The sequence below is a fragment of the Giraffa tippelskirchi genome, chromosome 9 (genome assembly GCF_054371585.1).
Source record: "Giraffa tippelskirchi isolate mGirTip1 chromosome 9, T2T-mGirTip1v1.2.pri, whole genome shotgun sequence".
Taxonomy (NCBI): domain Eukaryota; kingdom Metazoa; phylum Chordata; class Mammalia; order Artiodactyla; family Giraffidae; genus Giraffa; species Giraffa tippelskirchi.
The window spans coordinates 5,777,536-5,792,385 of record NC_137283.1 but is presented as its reverse complement, the minus strand read 5'-3'; the positions used below and the strand labels follow the sequence as shown (position 1 = coordinate 5,792,385).

Genomic DNA, 14,850 nt, shown 5'->3' with positions numbered 1-14,850 from the left:
ATACCACCCAAGATTGGTGAGGGGGCCTGGAAAACAGTACCCCCATACCTTACTGCCTTTCCCAGAAAACAGTCTGATGATATTAATCAATGGTCTTAGAAATGTGCATGTCCTTTGACCCAGTATTTCTTCTAGAACATAGTCGTTAGAAAATAATCAGGGACATGAGCAAAGTTTGGCTTCTCTTAACGTTTGCAGTTGCCTGTCTAGCAAACCCTTGGTAGTAGTGTTTAACTTTGAAGGATTAGAAGAGCATGCATTCTGTAACAGCAAAGGTGGAAATGTTAATGGTGGTTGTCTCCCCAGCGTAGAATTACAATTCTGTTTTGTGTGTGTGTGTTCTCTAATTTTTCTTCAATGAATAAGTTCACTTCAGTTCAGCGGCCCAGTCGTGTCTGACTCTTTGCGACCCCATGGACTGCGGCACGCCAGGCCTCCCTGTCCATCACCAACAACCGGAACTTACTCAAACTCATGCCCATTGAGTCGGTGATGTCATCAAACCATCTCATCCTCTGTCGTCCCCTTCTCCTCCCACCTTCAATCTTTCCCAGCATCGGGGTCTTTTCCAATGAATCAGTTCTTCACATCAGGTGGCCAAAGTATTGGAGTTTCAGCTTCAACATCAGTCCTTCCAATGAATATTCAGGACTGTTTTGCTTTAGGATGGACTGGTTGGATCTCCTTGCAGTCCAAGAGACTCTTAAGAGTCTTCTCCAATACCACAATTCAAAAGCATCCATTCTTTGGTGCTCAGCTTTCTTTATAGTCCAACTCTCACATCCATACATGACTACTGGAAAAACCATAGCTTTGACTAGATGGACCTTTGTTGGCAAAGTAATGTCTCTGCTTTTTAATATGCTGTCTAGGTTGGTCATAACTTTTCTTCTAAGGAACAAGCGTCTTTTAATTTCATGGCTGCAGTCATGGTCTGCAGTGATTTTGGAGCCCCCCAAAATAAATTCTGTCACTGTTTCCATTGTTTTCCCATCTATTTGCCATGAAGTGATGGGACCAGATGCCATGATGTTAGTTTTCTGAATGTTGAGTTTGAAGCCAACTTTTTCACTCTTCTCTTTCACTTTTATCAAGAGGCTCTTTAGTCCTTCTTCACTTTCTGCCATAAGGGTGGTGTGCATAGCTGAGGTTATTGATATTTCTCCCAGCAGTCTTGATTCCAGCTTGTGCTTCATCCAACCCAGCATTTCACATGATGTATTCTCCATATAAGTTAAATAAGCAGAGTGACAATATACAGCCTTGATGTACTCCTTTCCTGATTTGGAACCAGTCTGTTGTTCCATTTACAGTTCTAACTGTTGCTTCTTGACCTGCATATAGATATCCCAGGAGGCAGGTCAAGTGGTTTGGTATTCCCATCTCTTCAAAAATTTTCCAGTTTGTTGTGATCCACACAGTCAAAGGCTCTGGCATAGTCAATAAAACAGAAGTAGATGTTTTCTGGAACTGTCTTGCTTTTTTGATGATCCAGTGGATGTTGGCAATTTGATCTCTGGTTCCTCTGCCTTTTCTAAAACCAGCTTGAACATCTGGAAGTTCACAGTTCACGTATTGCTGAAGCCTGGCTCCGAGAATTTTGAGCATTACTTTACTAGTGTGTGAGATGAGTGTAATTGTGTGGTAGTTTGAACATTTTTTGGCTTTACCTTTCTTTGCGATTGAAATGAAAACTGACCTTTTCCAGTCCCGTGACCACTGCTGAGTGTTCCAAATTTGCTGGCATATTGACTGCAGCACTTTCACGGCATTATCGTTTAGGATTTCAAATAGCTCAACTGGAATTCCATCACCTCCACTAGCTTTGTTCGTAGTGATGCTTTCTAAAGCCCACTTGACTTTGCATTCCAGGATGTCCAGCTCTAGGTGAGTGATCACACCATCGTGGTTATTTGAGTTGTGAAGATCTTTTTTGTATAGTTCTTCTGTGTATTCTTGCCACCTCTTCTTAATATCTTCTGCTTCTGTTAGGTCCATACCATTTCTGTCCTTTATTGAGCCCATCTTTGCATGAAATGTTCCCTTGGTATTGCTAATTTTCTTGAAGAGATCTCTAGTCTTTCCCTTTCTATGGTTTTCCTCTATTTCTTTGCAATGATCACTGAGGAAGGCTTTCTTATCTCTCCTTGCTATTCTTTGGAACTCTGCATTCAAATGGGTATATCTTTCCTTTTCTCCTTTGCCTTTAGCTTCTCTTCTTTTCTCAGCTATTTGTAAGGCCTCCTCAGACAACCATTTTGCCTTTTTGCATTTCTTTTTTTGAGGATGGTCTTGATCACTGCCTCTTATACGGTGTCACGAACCTCCAGCCATAGTTCTTCAGGAACTCTGTCTTTAAGATCTAATTCCTTGAATCTGTTTGTCACTTCCACTGTATAAATGTAAGGGATTTGATTTAGGTCATACCTGAATGGTCTAGTGGTTTTCCCTACTTTCTTCAATTCAAGTCTGAGATTGGCAATAAGGAGCTCATGATCTGAGCCACAGTCAGCTCCCGGTCTTGTTTTTGCTGACTTTATAGAGCTTCTCCATCTTTGGCTTCAATGAATATGTTACTCATTAAAAAATATTAAAACTTTTTAGAACTGTAAATGAGTTTCATTGTAGAAGCTTGTTTACTGACATGATAACAGTGTTCCTAAAGCTAACAATTGTAAATAAAAGGTGTTAACCTACAGGTGGAATGATTCTACTTTTTAAAAAAGGGAACCCAGGGCTTCCCTGGTCTGGTGGTCTAGTGGTTAGGGATCCACCTGCCAATGCAGGAGAACAGGTTTACTCCCTGGTCCAGGAAGATATCACATGAGAGGGGGCAACTAAAGCCTGTGCTCCACAACTGGAGAAACTGCAATATGAAGCCCGCGCACTGCAACTAGAGAATAGCCCCAGCTCACCACAACCAGAGAAAGGCCTCTCACAGCAACAAAGATCCAGAGCGGCCAAAAATAACATAAATAAATTTTCTTTCTTTTTTTTAAAGAGAGAAATCTATTTGTTCTCTGTCTTCGCCCCTTTCCTCCTGGCTTGCACAACACAGACACATGTTCACACACACACATCTGTTAGCACATACACCAGTAGATTGCAGTGGTTCTCTTCTGGTGAGAGAAAGAGAACAATGTCTTCTCTTTGCTCATCTGTATAACTTTTACTCTTTTTTTCAACAAACATGTGATACTTGTACAATTGGAAAAAAAAAAAAAAAGTAGATCTTCATTTCACAAGCAATAGACAGGATGCCTGAGGTGTACATATGCAGGGAGTTGCCAAGGGTCCCATTCTCCACCCTCCACCCGCTTCTGCTTACTGAGTGCTGATGGAGGTTTGGGATTCTCTTCTGTCATAGGTAAAATGGAGCCTCCCATTTGCTCAGAAGTGGTCTGGGGCAGGAAGCACCAGACAACCATTAGGCAGCATCTCAGAGGCCTTTGGAGTAAGATAGGGATTTAGAAGCAGGGGCAGGGGTTGGGCAGAAAGCGAAGGAGAACTAAAGAGCATCTTGATAAAAGTGAAAGAGGAGAGTGAAAAAATTGGCTTCAAACTCAACATTCAGAAAACTAACATCATGCATCTGGTCCCATCACTTCATGGCAAATAGATGGGGAAACAATGGAAACAGTGACAGACTTTATTTTTTGGGGGGCTCCAAAATTACTGCAGATGGTGACTGCAGCCATGAAATTAAAAGATGCTTGCTCCTTGGAAGAAAAGCTATGACCAACCAACACAGCATATTAAAAAGCAGAGACATTACTTTGCCAACAAAGGACTGTATAGTCAAAGCTATGGTTTTTCCAGTAGTCATGTATGGGTATGAGAGTCGGACTATAAAGAAAACTGAGTGCTGAAGAATGGATGCTTTTGAACTGTGGTGTTGGAGAAGAGTCTTGAGAGTCCCTTGGACTGCAAGGAGATCCAATCAGTCCATCCTAAAGGAAATCAGTCCTGAATAGTCATTGGAAGGACTGATGCTGAAGCTGAAATTCCAATCCTTTGGCCACCTGATGTGAAGAGCTGACTTATTTGAAAAGACCCTGATGCTGGGAAAGATTGAGGGTGGGAGGAGAAGGGGATGACAGAGGATGAGATGGTCGGATGGCATCACCGACTTAACGGACATGAGTCTTGGTAAGCTCCAGGAATTGGTGAGGACAGGGAGGCCTGGCGTGCTGCAGTCCATGGGGTTGCAAAGAGTCAGACACAACTGAGCGACTGAACTGAATTGAGCTGAACAGGGGTTGGGGGAGGATTTGTAGCCTGCCACCTGTAAAAATTGCAACTGGACAGAGGAGCCAGGTGGGCTACCGTCCATTGGGGTTGCAAAGAGTCAGACATGACTGAGCAACTGAGCATGCGGGCACATATGGCCCAGCCCACAGGCTCTGGGGGTGGCTCTTGGCTCTCTCCTACTTGGGATGGGCAGGAGGAAAATGATTGTCAGGAGTGCTGATCTATTAGAACCAGAAAGCTTTCTCTGGCTCTCATAGAACATAACTGCACTTAAAGTCACTTCCCTCAGCCATTTACTCCTCTAGAGAAATCTGTGCTAGAGGGCGAGGTGAAGGAGGAATTAGAACAGAGCTCTCACAGCTGGGGACTTCCAGGCAGTGCTGTCTAGTGGCTAGAAGCAGGCTCTGGTGTGCCAGCTACCTCTGTGTGTGCAAGACTCTGCCACACACTAGCTGTGTGACCTCAGGCCAACACTTAACCTCTCTGGGCCTTAGTTCTCTATTTGTAAAATTTAGATGACAATGTTGTAATGATTAAATTAGGTAATATATAGACAGTACTTTGAACAGAGCCAGATGTTTGTCAAGTACTCAGCAAATATACAACTTCCACAAATATTGCCATACTGTTATTCCACATGTTTTCTCTATTATTTTAATTATTTTTTGAACAGATGGCTCACACTCACTGTACAAATGATAACTTCAAAATGTAATGAAAAACATAGAGTGATGTGGTAGCTCAAATAATGCCTCTTCCCAAAGATATCCACACCCTTATCCTTGGATCCAATGAATACGTTACATGGCAAAAGGGACTTTCAGATGTAATTCAGTTTATGAACTTTAAGATAGGGAGATTATCCTGGATTATCTAGGTAGGCCCAATCTAAACAAGTGAGTCCTTAAAAACAGAGAAATTTCTTGGCTAGCAACAGAGAGGTGTGGCAGATGAGGAAGGCAGAGAGTCTGAGGGTGAGTGAGATGCACTAGCTGGTACCAGGTAAGATGCAGGTCACCTTCAGGCTCCAAGACTAGCCCTGACTGACAGCCAATAAGCATACTGGGACCTCAGTCCTACAACCACAAGCAACTGACTTCAGCCCACACCCTAAATGAGCCCCAAAGCAGAGTTTCCCCTGGGAACTTCCAGTAAGGAGCAAACCTTGCTGGTACCTTGGTTACAGCCTCATGGAACTCAGAATAGAGAAACCAGTCAATTCAACCCAGGCTTTTGACAGTGAGAAAACAAGTTTGTATTATTTTAAGCTGTGAAAGTTTTTATAATCACTAGGAAAACTACAAGTAAAAAGTAAGTTCCATTCCTACCCTTGATTCCCAGTCCCCATTTCCCTTTCCTGGAGAAAATTTTCCTGTGTTTAGATGGAAAAATCAGAAAAAGGAAGGAAACAGATCTCTTATTTGGGATATTTTACACTGAGAGATTTTTGTTTAAGAAAGTCAAAGAGCAGGAAGAATGCTAGTTCTTGGATGTTTTCATAGGGAAATTTTTGATTCTGCATGGTACCAAGTGTGATAGTGTCCACATGAAAATGACTAATGAAACAGTAAATTTGAGATATTTGTGGATCTTTATTTTTTTGTGAATCTTTATAGAAAAGAGAATCACAACAATATAGGAAGTGTGAATAATTGTGAACATAATGGTGAACTTACAAGATGTGAATGGATCATAATGGAAAACACCTTCTGAAAATATAAGAGGTTTTCTCTTTAGAGCCATTAGAAAGCTTCTCAATAGTTCAGTCCTGTCCCTCCTAGAAGCCAAATCCCCTAGAGAATGGGGAGAGAGAGTGGAAGAGAGAAAAAGAAGAGACCATTAGTCAATTTGAAGAAGAGAATTCCATGAACAGAAAAGAACTGTAAATATTCCAAGTGGAATCTGAGCTTGAATCACTTCAATCAGGTCTACAACAAGGTAGACAAAAGATGATCCCGTAGATAGACTGGAGTCATTTTGTATGTCCCTGCTCCTATTGATAATCAATCTGAAGCCTTTTATTTCTCCTACTGACATTTGGAACGTTGACAATCTATCAGCTAATATTTATATTTTAAACCTGACTTTGCAGGATTTTTTTTTCTGCTGCTGGTGGCAGAGAGGTCAAGAAAGGAGGGCAGTAAGTCATCCAGTGGATGTGCTGGTATATTCTTTCAGAAGAATCACTGAACCTGACTTAATATGTTGAAAATTCATCGTGTTTTACTTTATCCAAATGATTCATAATTAATAAATCAAGTTTAAAATGCTTTATGAATATTTAGAAGAAATAAAGTATATTGACTAGTTTGATGAACATTAGCCCCAGCGGAAATATTGTAACCATTCCTATATCATATAGATGGTAGAAACAATAATTGCTAAAGTTAAATTACAAATAAAGCAAAATGCAGCTTTCTTATGACAAAAATTGAATATATATTGGTGCTATGTGAATAATTGGTTTTTATTTTTAAACAGCAAAAAGCTAAAAATCCTATTGCTTTGCTAGAATTTTCTCATGAGATTTAATCCCGAGAAGAATGAGATGTAATTCATAGACTTTTATTCCCACCCAACAAATGTATCACAATGTGTGTGATCACCCAGGAGTTCATTTCTAGACTTGTGTATCCCAAGACACCCAGTTATAGTTACACTGATTTCAAAGAAAGAACAGACACATTTTTTTCTGAAGTTTTTCTGTTACAACACAGTGCAGAGCCACAAGGAAAAGGCTCACACCTGGCCCTCTTTCCCAACAAAAGAATCCTGGATGCTGAGGGAGTGCTTTCCAGTTAAGACTCTGCAGTCCCTCTGCTCTTGGCTGAATAAGAAAGGTGTCTCAGCTAAGGTGCTTCTGATCAACAGTATGGCTTCAAGGTCAGCAAAGAGGACCTAGTTTAATTTGTTTGGGTAGAGGAATGAGGCCAGTGGTACATATCATGAGTAAAAGGAAAAAGGTAGCCGGAAGTCCTTGTGGTTCCAATACCAAGGCCATATACTTGGGCATGATATTAGATTTCTTATGTCCCTCTGGGTCTATTCCATTGTCTTTTAAAATTTTTTAAAAAATAATTTTCCAAAGGGGAAAGGTGGGGGAGGGAGGAATAAATTAGGAGGTTAGGATTAACATATACACACTACTATGTATGAAATAGATGATCAACAAAAACCTACTGTATATAGGTACTATATATGCGCTGTATGTATACAGCACAGGGAACTCTACTCAACACTCTGTAATAACCTATTTGGGAAAAGGATCCAAAAAACAACACATCTATGTTTGCATATAACTGAATCAAGTTGCCATACACCTGAAACTAACACAACATTATAATTCAACTATATGCCAATATAAAATAAAAATTAAATAATTAAAAAATAATTTTTATTTTGTATAGAATTCTTAGAGGTTACTTTCCATTTACAGTTATGACAAAACATTGGCTATATTCTCCATGTTGTACAGTACATCCTTGAGTCTATCTTGTACCTCCCACTCCCCCACCCATACATTTCACCCCACATACCCATTGGTAAACCACCAGTCTGTTCTTTGTATCTGTAAGTCTGCTTTTCTGTTATATTCACTACTTTGTTGTATTTTGGGGGCTTCCACATGTAAATGATATCATACAATGTTTTCCCTTCATTGCCTGACTTGTTTCTCTTAGCATAATGCCCTTCAAGTCCAACCATGTTGTTGAAATTGGCAAAATTTTCCTCCTTTTTAAATGGCTGAGTGGTATTCCTTTGTATACATGTACCACATCTTCTTTATCTATTCATCTGTTGATGGACATTTAATTGCTTCCAAACCTTGGCTATTCTGAAGAGCTGCAGTGAACATTGGCATTCTGTTCTCTTCATGTGGCTAATGAAGAAGACACTATATATGGTTAAAACAACCCCCAGAAGAAACTGGCATTCTAACTATGAGAGTCACATCAAAGAACATTTTTATTTGCTATGATCACACCCGTTCAACAGAAAAATTATTAATACTCATGCAGTTTTGCTTGTGATCAATTTGCTAAGATTTCCACATCCAGCTATGTCATTTGGCTCAAACTGCATGCATCTGATGGCCAGATGGATTACTGTTGGCTGAAGAGAATAGTTGCTCATTGATGGAAAATACAAGATCAAATACTCTGGTTCTGATGCGAGTATGACATTTTAGGAAAGTGATGTGTATTATCTATAATTCTAAGAATGATACTGACTGTTGACAATACTCACGTTGTCTTTTTGTTTCCTTCTTGAGGGAAAGTTTTCAAATACATTTGCCAAACAAGAAGTTCCTTTTTCTTTCATTTATAAAGCCACAGTTGATATCACATTATCTTCTAGAGACTGTCTCGGAGAAAGTGGGGTCACCATTCTTGACTGTGAGAAGGTACAGTTACCATGACCTTGGCAAGAGTTTGTGACTATCTGTTTTATAGGATAAAAATGAGCTCATTTCTGTGATGACCCATCTAATAAACTATGGGTTTCTCCATTTGAAGTTATTTGAGCTGAAGTCGTCCTTAACCTATTTCCCCATGGATTTGTCTTCTCGTTTGTCTAATGCAAGAAGGTGGGTGGTTGCTGCTGAGCTGTGATACTGGGATGTGCCTCATGGGAGCTTCTTGAATGAGAAAGCGAGGAGCTGACAACAGTGTGAATCTCCATGGGCAGCGATAAGAACTGCCATGTGTTCTAATTAATATTCCACAAACTCGGAGATCTCAACTTCTGAGCCACTTCCTCAAGTAAGCCTCTTCTGACTTCCTCAGAGTCAATGTTTCTGTTCTGTAAGCCACAGCTCCTGGCACCTCTCCTTCCACACTAGTCATCAAGCTTCCAAATATTTGCCTTCCTTCTCCATAGACTGCAGGCTCCACGTGGAATGGGAATGGAGTCCGTCTTGCTCATGTCTGTATCTCTAGCATTTACCTTTCAACCATGGAGGACTGGCTATCTGTCCACCATGCTTTCTTTTCTGACTGCAGCGTTTACCTCTTCGAAGGTGTTCATTTTTGCATCACAGAAGGCCATCTTTATGGGGTGGCTTTTGGACAATTTTATGTATTACCCCTAGGCTTACCAGGGTTCTTCCAGGTTTCTTTGTGAATAAGCTCAAGCAGATGAAAATGCACATCTTCTCATGTTTTATGGGAGGGATTTGTCTAAGAGTCCACGGGAGCTCGTTTATTTGACCAAGTTGTCCTGTATGTCTGTCTGCTCAGAAGTGGATGGGAGGTGCTTCATTGCCTGGTGGGTGAGTTAACTTCTGCACTAGTTACTCTACAGCCCAGGATGCTTGATGAATACTTGCTGAGTTTAGAAAGCAGTGGTAAAGGAAGTGGTCATGTGGGGCAAGAAGCTTACATCTGGGAAAGCACATTTACTCTCCCACATTCAAATCTTGACAGAGGGATCTCAGATCTGTAATAACAGTATTTCTTATTTTTAATCATGTTTTCCCATGGAATAAACATTTTGTGGTCTACAGAATAATTTGGGGGAACTTCAGTTTCTGTCTCTTTGAGGCTAAAAGCAAATGAATGAAAATAAACTGGGATCTCACGGACGGTTTGTAGAGAGATCCTCTGGATTCCTTCCACCTCCTCACCCCTATTGGGATGAAACGTCTTCCACTCTGGGAATGAGAGAATTCCCTTGCTGCCTGCAAGGCTCTGCATCCTACCCCAAGCCTTTAGAATCACACCGCTACCTGCTCCTTTTGACAATTTCTACTGGTGAATTTTTGGAGAGAAACGTAAGACTTACCATGGGTGGCAAGTAATTATAGTTTTTGATTCCCAGTCTAGTTATCTAAAGAACTAATTCCTTTCTGATGATGAAGACTGTAAACCTGTATGTGCTCTTGGAAACTGTGGGGGAAATTTGGGCTGCACAGATGAGACTGAGCCCCCCAACCTCACCCCAGGGAACTCCCAAAAGACAACTGCAGAGGAAGATGATTTGGGGCACTTAAAGGGCATTTGTTCAACATTTGCATTTCCCAGAATTTCAGGTAAGCTGAGTGGATTTCATTTCCGACATTAAGTAATGAAATGCAGGGCTAATTTTAGAAGTTATTATTCATCAATCAATTAAGTCAGGAAGTTATTTAATATCCTTCCCAAACAATTTTCTGGGCTTCCTGTTCCAGCCACTTAGCCATAATGAGTAGGCAGGGGAATCTTCACCCTGGAAAGCGGGTTGGGGTAGCCGGTGTGAGCCTCTCTCTGCTTTGTGGGGAAACATGGCTGGGGCTGTAGCAGCGAGGAACACAGGATGGAGCCGACTTGGCTTCCCATTTTCTTCCTTCGATATACTATTTGGCTTTTTCTCCGGAGACTCAATTTTTTTGCTGTTCTGGATCTTGGTTTTGGCACATGGGTTCTTCCTTGCGGCTCACAGGCTTCTCTAGACGTGCTGTGCAGGCTTGGTTGCCCCACCGCATGTGGGATCTTAGTTCCCCAAGCAGGGATCAAACCCACATCCTCTGTATTGCAAGGCAGATTCTTAACCACTGGAAATCCCATAGAGACTGTCAATTTTTGATGAATATGATTTTAACGCCAAACTCTTTATTTTGGTCTCAAGGGACCAAATGACATGCATAGTAATGCTCTTTGTGGTCAATCATATTATTGTTCAAAATATCAAACATCTCTCTGTTGATCCCCTTCCTGCTGGACAGAGGACTGTACCTCCTTGCCCTGGAGAACTCAAGTGTGGCCACGAGGCTTGCTTTAGCCAGAGAACCATGAGGTGAGACCCCAAGCAGAAGACCTCAGGGCTATCATTCAGCTCTCTTCCTGCTACTAGCTGTCCAGGCCACAGCCTGGGTGCCGGGGCTGTGCCACCAACTGGCAGAGCACTGTGGCCAATCCAAGACAGCTGGCAGCAGGAATGAGAAATAAGTCACTGCAACTTGGGGCGGTCTATCCTGAATGACACTGGTAATCGGTGAAAATGATTTTTGCCCAGCTGTCTCCTTCTTTCCACCTTTTTACACTATCCATGGGGCTCTCAAGGCAAGAATACTGGAGTGGTTTGTCATTCCCTCTTCCAGTAGACCGCATTTTGCCAGAACTCTCCACTATGATCTGTCCGTCCCGCGTGGCCCTGCGGGCTCTCAAGGCAAGAATACTGGAGTGGTTTGTCATTCCCTCTTCCAGTAGACCGCATTTTGCCAGAACTCTCCACTATGATCTGTCCATCCCGCGTGGCCCTGCATGGCATGGCTCAGAGCTTCATTGAGTTATGCAAGCCCCTTCGCCACGACAAGGCAGTAATCCGTGAAGCTTCAATACTTTGGCCACCTGATGTGGAGAGCCAACTTATTGGAAAAGACCCTGAGGCTGGGAAAGATTGTAGGCAGAAGAAGAGGACGACAGAGGATGAGATGGTTGGGTGGCATCATCGACTCAATGAACATGAACTTGGGAGAACTCCAGGAGACAGTGAGGGACAGGGAAGCCTGGCGTGCTGCAGTCCATGGGGTCAACAGAGTCGGACATGACTGAGAAACTGAACAACTTCTTTGGTTTTTGCTCAGAGAAGGTAACCCCCGTTACTGTTTGCAAGGATACTTTCACAGGTCAGTGAACAGGCTCAGGAGAAAGCTGTGACATTGCTCACCAAAAAATGAGGTTTCCCCATGGTAATATACTGCAGGAAGTTTCTGGAAAAGAGTTGGACAGGGTGGATGCTCCATGAGGACCAAGATCATGCCTGCCTTGTTCTGTCTCTGGTGCCTTGCCTGTAAGCGCTCAATTATTATTTGTTGGATGCATGCTGAGCAATTGAATATACAAGAAATCAAGCATCTCCACGTTTATAGGGGGCAGAGAGCACTTTGGAGTTAAAAAATTACAGCCGCACCTTGGAGATAATACAGGCTTGGTTCCAGATATCACAATAAAACTAACATCACATAAAGCAAGTCACACAAATTTTTTGCTTTCCCAGCGCATACAAAATTTATGTTATATTGTATAGTAGTTGTTAAGTGTGCAACAGCAGTATGTAAAAAAAAAAAAAAATGACACATACCTTGATTAAAATATACCTACTGCTCGGGACTTCCCTAGTGTCCAGTGATTAAGACTCTGTGCTCCCAATTCAGAGGCAGAGGTTTGATCCCTGGTTAGGATACTAAGGCCTACATGCTGCACAGTGTGGCCTTAAAAAAAAAAAAACAAACACCTACTGCTCAAAAATGTTAACTATTACTTGTGCCTTCAGCGAGTCATAGTTGTTTTGCAGTAGTACCATCAAAGATCACAGATCACCATAACAAAGATGAAAATAATAATGTAAAAGCTTGAAATATTGCGAGAGTTACCAAAATGTGATACAGAGACATGAAGCAAGCAGAGGCTGCTGGAAAAATTGTGTCAACAGCCTTGCTGGACTCAGGGTTGCCACGAACTTTCAGTTTGTTTAAAAAAAAAAAAAAAGAAGGAAAAAAAAATGCAGACTCTATGAAGTATAATAAAACAAAGTGCAATAAAATGAGGTCGGCCTATAGGTTTAGGGTTTGAAAGGCGGTTAAAGCAAATAAGGAACCGAGAGGCTAAGGTGGGTCTAAAGGAGTCGCCTGAGGTCAAACCAGGTCTCAAAACCCCACGTGTCACTGGGGACTGTGCGCAAAGCATAAACGAGATAGACGGGCTGCGTCCTTTCGGCCCAGAAACAAGCTCCCGGCCCTTCTTGAAACATGTGGTTTTCTTCGTCTGTCTCTAATTTCCCCACTTTTTCAAAAAAGTATTCATTTATTTGGCTGCACCAGGTCTTAGCTGCGGCACATGGGATCTTTACTCGCTGCATGTGGGATCTAGTTCCCTGACCAGGGACTGAACCCAAGTCCCTCGCCTTGGGAGGAGGAAGTCTTAGCCACCCGACCACCAGGGAAGTCCCTTCCCCATGTTTTGATAGAGAAATATTTTTCTAACCTGACTATAAGCAAAACAAAAGCATGATTAGTAATACAGTCAGTCACTCATGGTCAGCCCCAGTTTCTTGGGGCCAAAGCCCTGGAGGCCTGAAGAGCTTGTGTCCTGCAAAGGAGTCAGTCATTTCCTAGCTCCCTCTGAGTGCTGCCACATTGGAATATGGGTACAGTTTTCCTAGAGCAATCTGAATTTTAGGAGAAGTTGGCAATCTGGATGTGGGTTTTGAATTTTATGCTTCTTAAATGTTGGCACCTAAAAAACAACATGAAGTTCAGCACAGGCCCCGCGATTCACTGGGGCAAGGCAGGCTTGGCTTTACGGCCAGGCTGCAGCCGAGACCGTGGTCTGTTTTTACAAGTATGGCTTCTGGCGCTGGACTTTAAGCTCATATTTGCATAGATGTGTGTGTTTTTAAGAAGACACCTGGAGGGAGGGCTGATACCAGCTTCCATTGACCCCAAACCACAGACTGGTAACTCACTGTCCACGCTGCTGTGAGGGTGGCAGAAGGCTGCTAAATGGCCTTTTGAGGTCTCTCCTCCATTCAGGACAACATCCTTTAACACTGAGTTGAGTATTTCTAAGATTAAACTGGAGACTTGTGTACTAAATTACATATTCAGGGGATCCTTGCTGAAATGAAAAGTTTTGTTTTTTTCTTTCTTTTGTTACAGGCATGTTTGTCTTTCGTTTCTTTTTCTCAGATGACATAAGAACTGTCTGATTTCCCTTGAGGGAAAATGAAGGCTTGATCGAAGAGAAAGACAATGTGGAGTCGCAGGACAGGGATGTTCTGGAAGAGGAGATAAAGTCCTGTATATGAGGAGGTCCTTGCTGTTTTCAGCTTCTGTGAGGCTGGAGATTGTGGTCTGCAGCAGTGGTTACTGTGTGGAGGTGTCTAAGATCCTTGGGGAGGTACCCAAATGATGGAGTTTAAATTGTGTGTGTGTGTGTGTCCACCTAGCATCATGGGGACAACTTTCTTCTATTTTGGAAATTTCGCTCATTCACAAATCCTACTTCCTGAAGGTAGGAGGCAGGTCTCACACACTCGGCCCTCACCTTCCTAGACTTACAGCTGGTGTCTAGGCCGTCACCCAGGCTCAGGGTGATGGGTCTCTTTCATTTGTTTCTCCAGATCTGCTTTCTGCCCTTCTCTACATGTTCTGTCCCCCAGAAGGCTGACCTGCATGGACTTACCTGGTTTCCTTGTCTCTGGCTTCCGGCTGACTCGAGCCAATAGCAGGAGACTGGAGAGTGGAAGGAGAGAGCAGTGGGATCCAGATTCCCTCAGCCCCATCTGTTCCATAAGATGTCCTCACGGTCCTTCCTGGACCAGGAACACAGCAGGGGTGAGAGAGTGTCAGGGAGATCCCTGATGACCTTGCCAACCTGGTGGAGAATACAGATGAGAAACTGCACTGAAACCAGGTGTGTGAATATGGTGGATAGAAAGTCAGCATCTTGTGGGGTGATTGGTGATTGTTATTGCTGCTTGTGGCTATTGTGGCCACTGCAGTCTGGCCTTCCAACTAGTTCTCATGAAAAAGCCACCACTGTGACACCTGCTAGTGATGGAGAAAAGCTCAGCATCTTTTGGTACCTGAAAGCTTCTCTTGGTAAATTCCCCCCAAAC

The 14,850-nt window shown here is 42.5% G+C and overlaps 1 protein-coding gene across 6 annotated transcripts in view; it reads right to left on the bottom strand.

Annotated features, from left to right (window-relative positions):
• LOC145520508 (uncharacterized) overlaps positions 1-14,850 on the bottom strand; it is a 165,607-nt gene that overhangs the window by 83,976 nt on the left and 66,781 nt on the right. For 5 of the 6 annotated variants that reach the window (XR_014064525.1, XR_014064524.1, XR_014064526.1 and 2 more), the window contains exon 2: positions 14,415-14,606. Coding sequence is in view for 1 of the 6 variants with exons in the window: in XM_081527048.1 (XP_081383174.1) it covers positions 6,029-6,044; positions 14,415-14,606 (208 nt within the window). In the remaining 5 variants the exon portion in view is untranslated. Of the gene's footprint in view, positions 1-6,000; positions 6,045-14,414; positions 14,607-14,850 lie in introns of those variants that run through there. The other variant, XM_081527048.1, reaches the window with a different exon arrangement.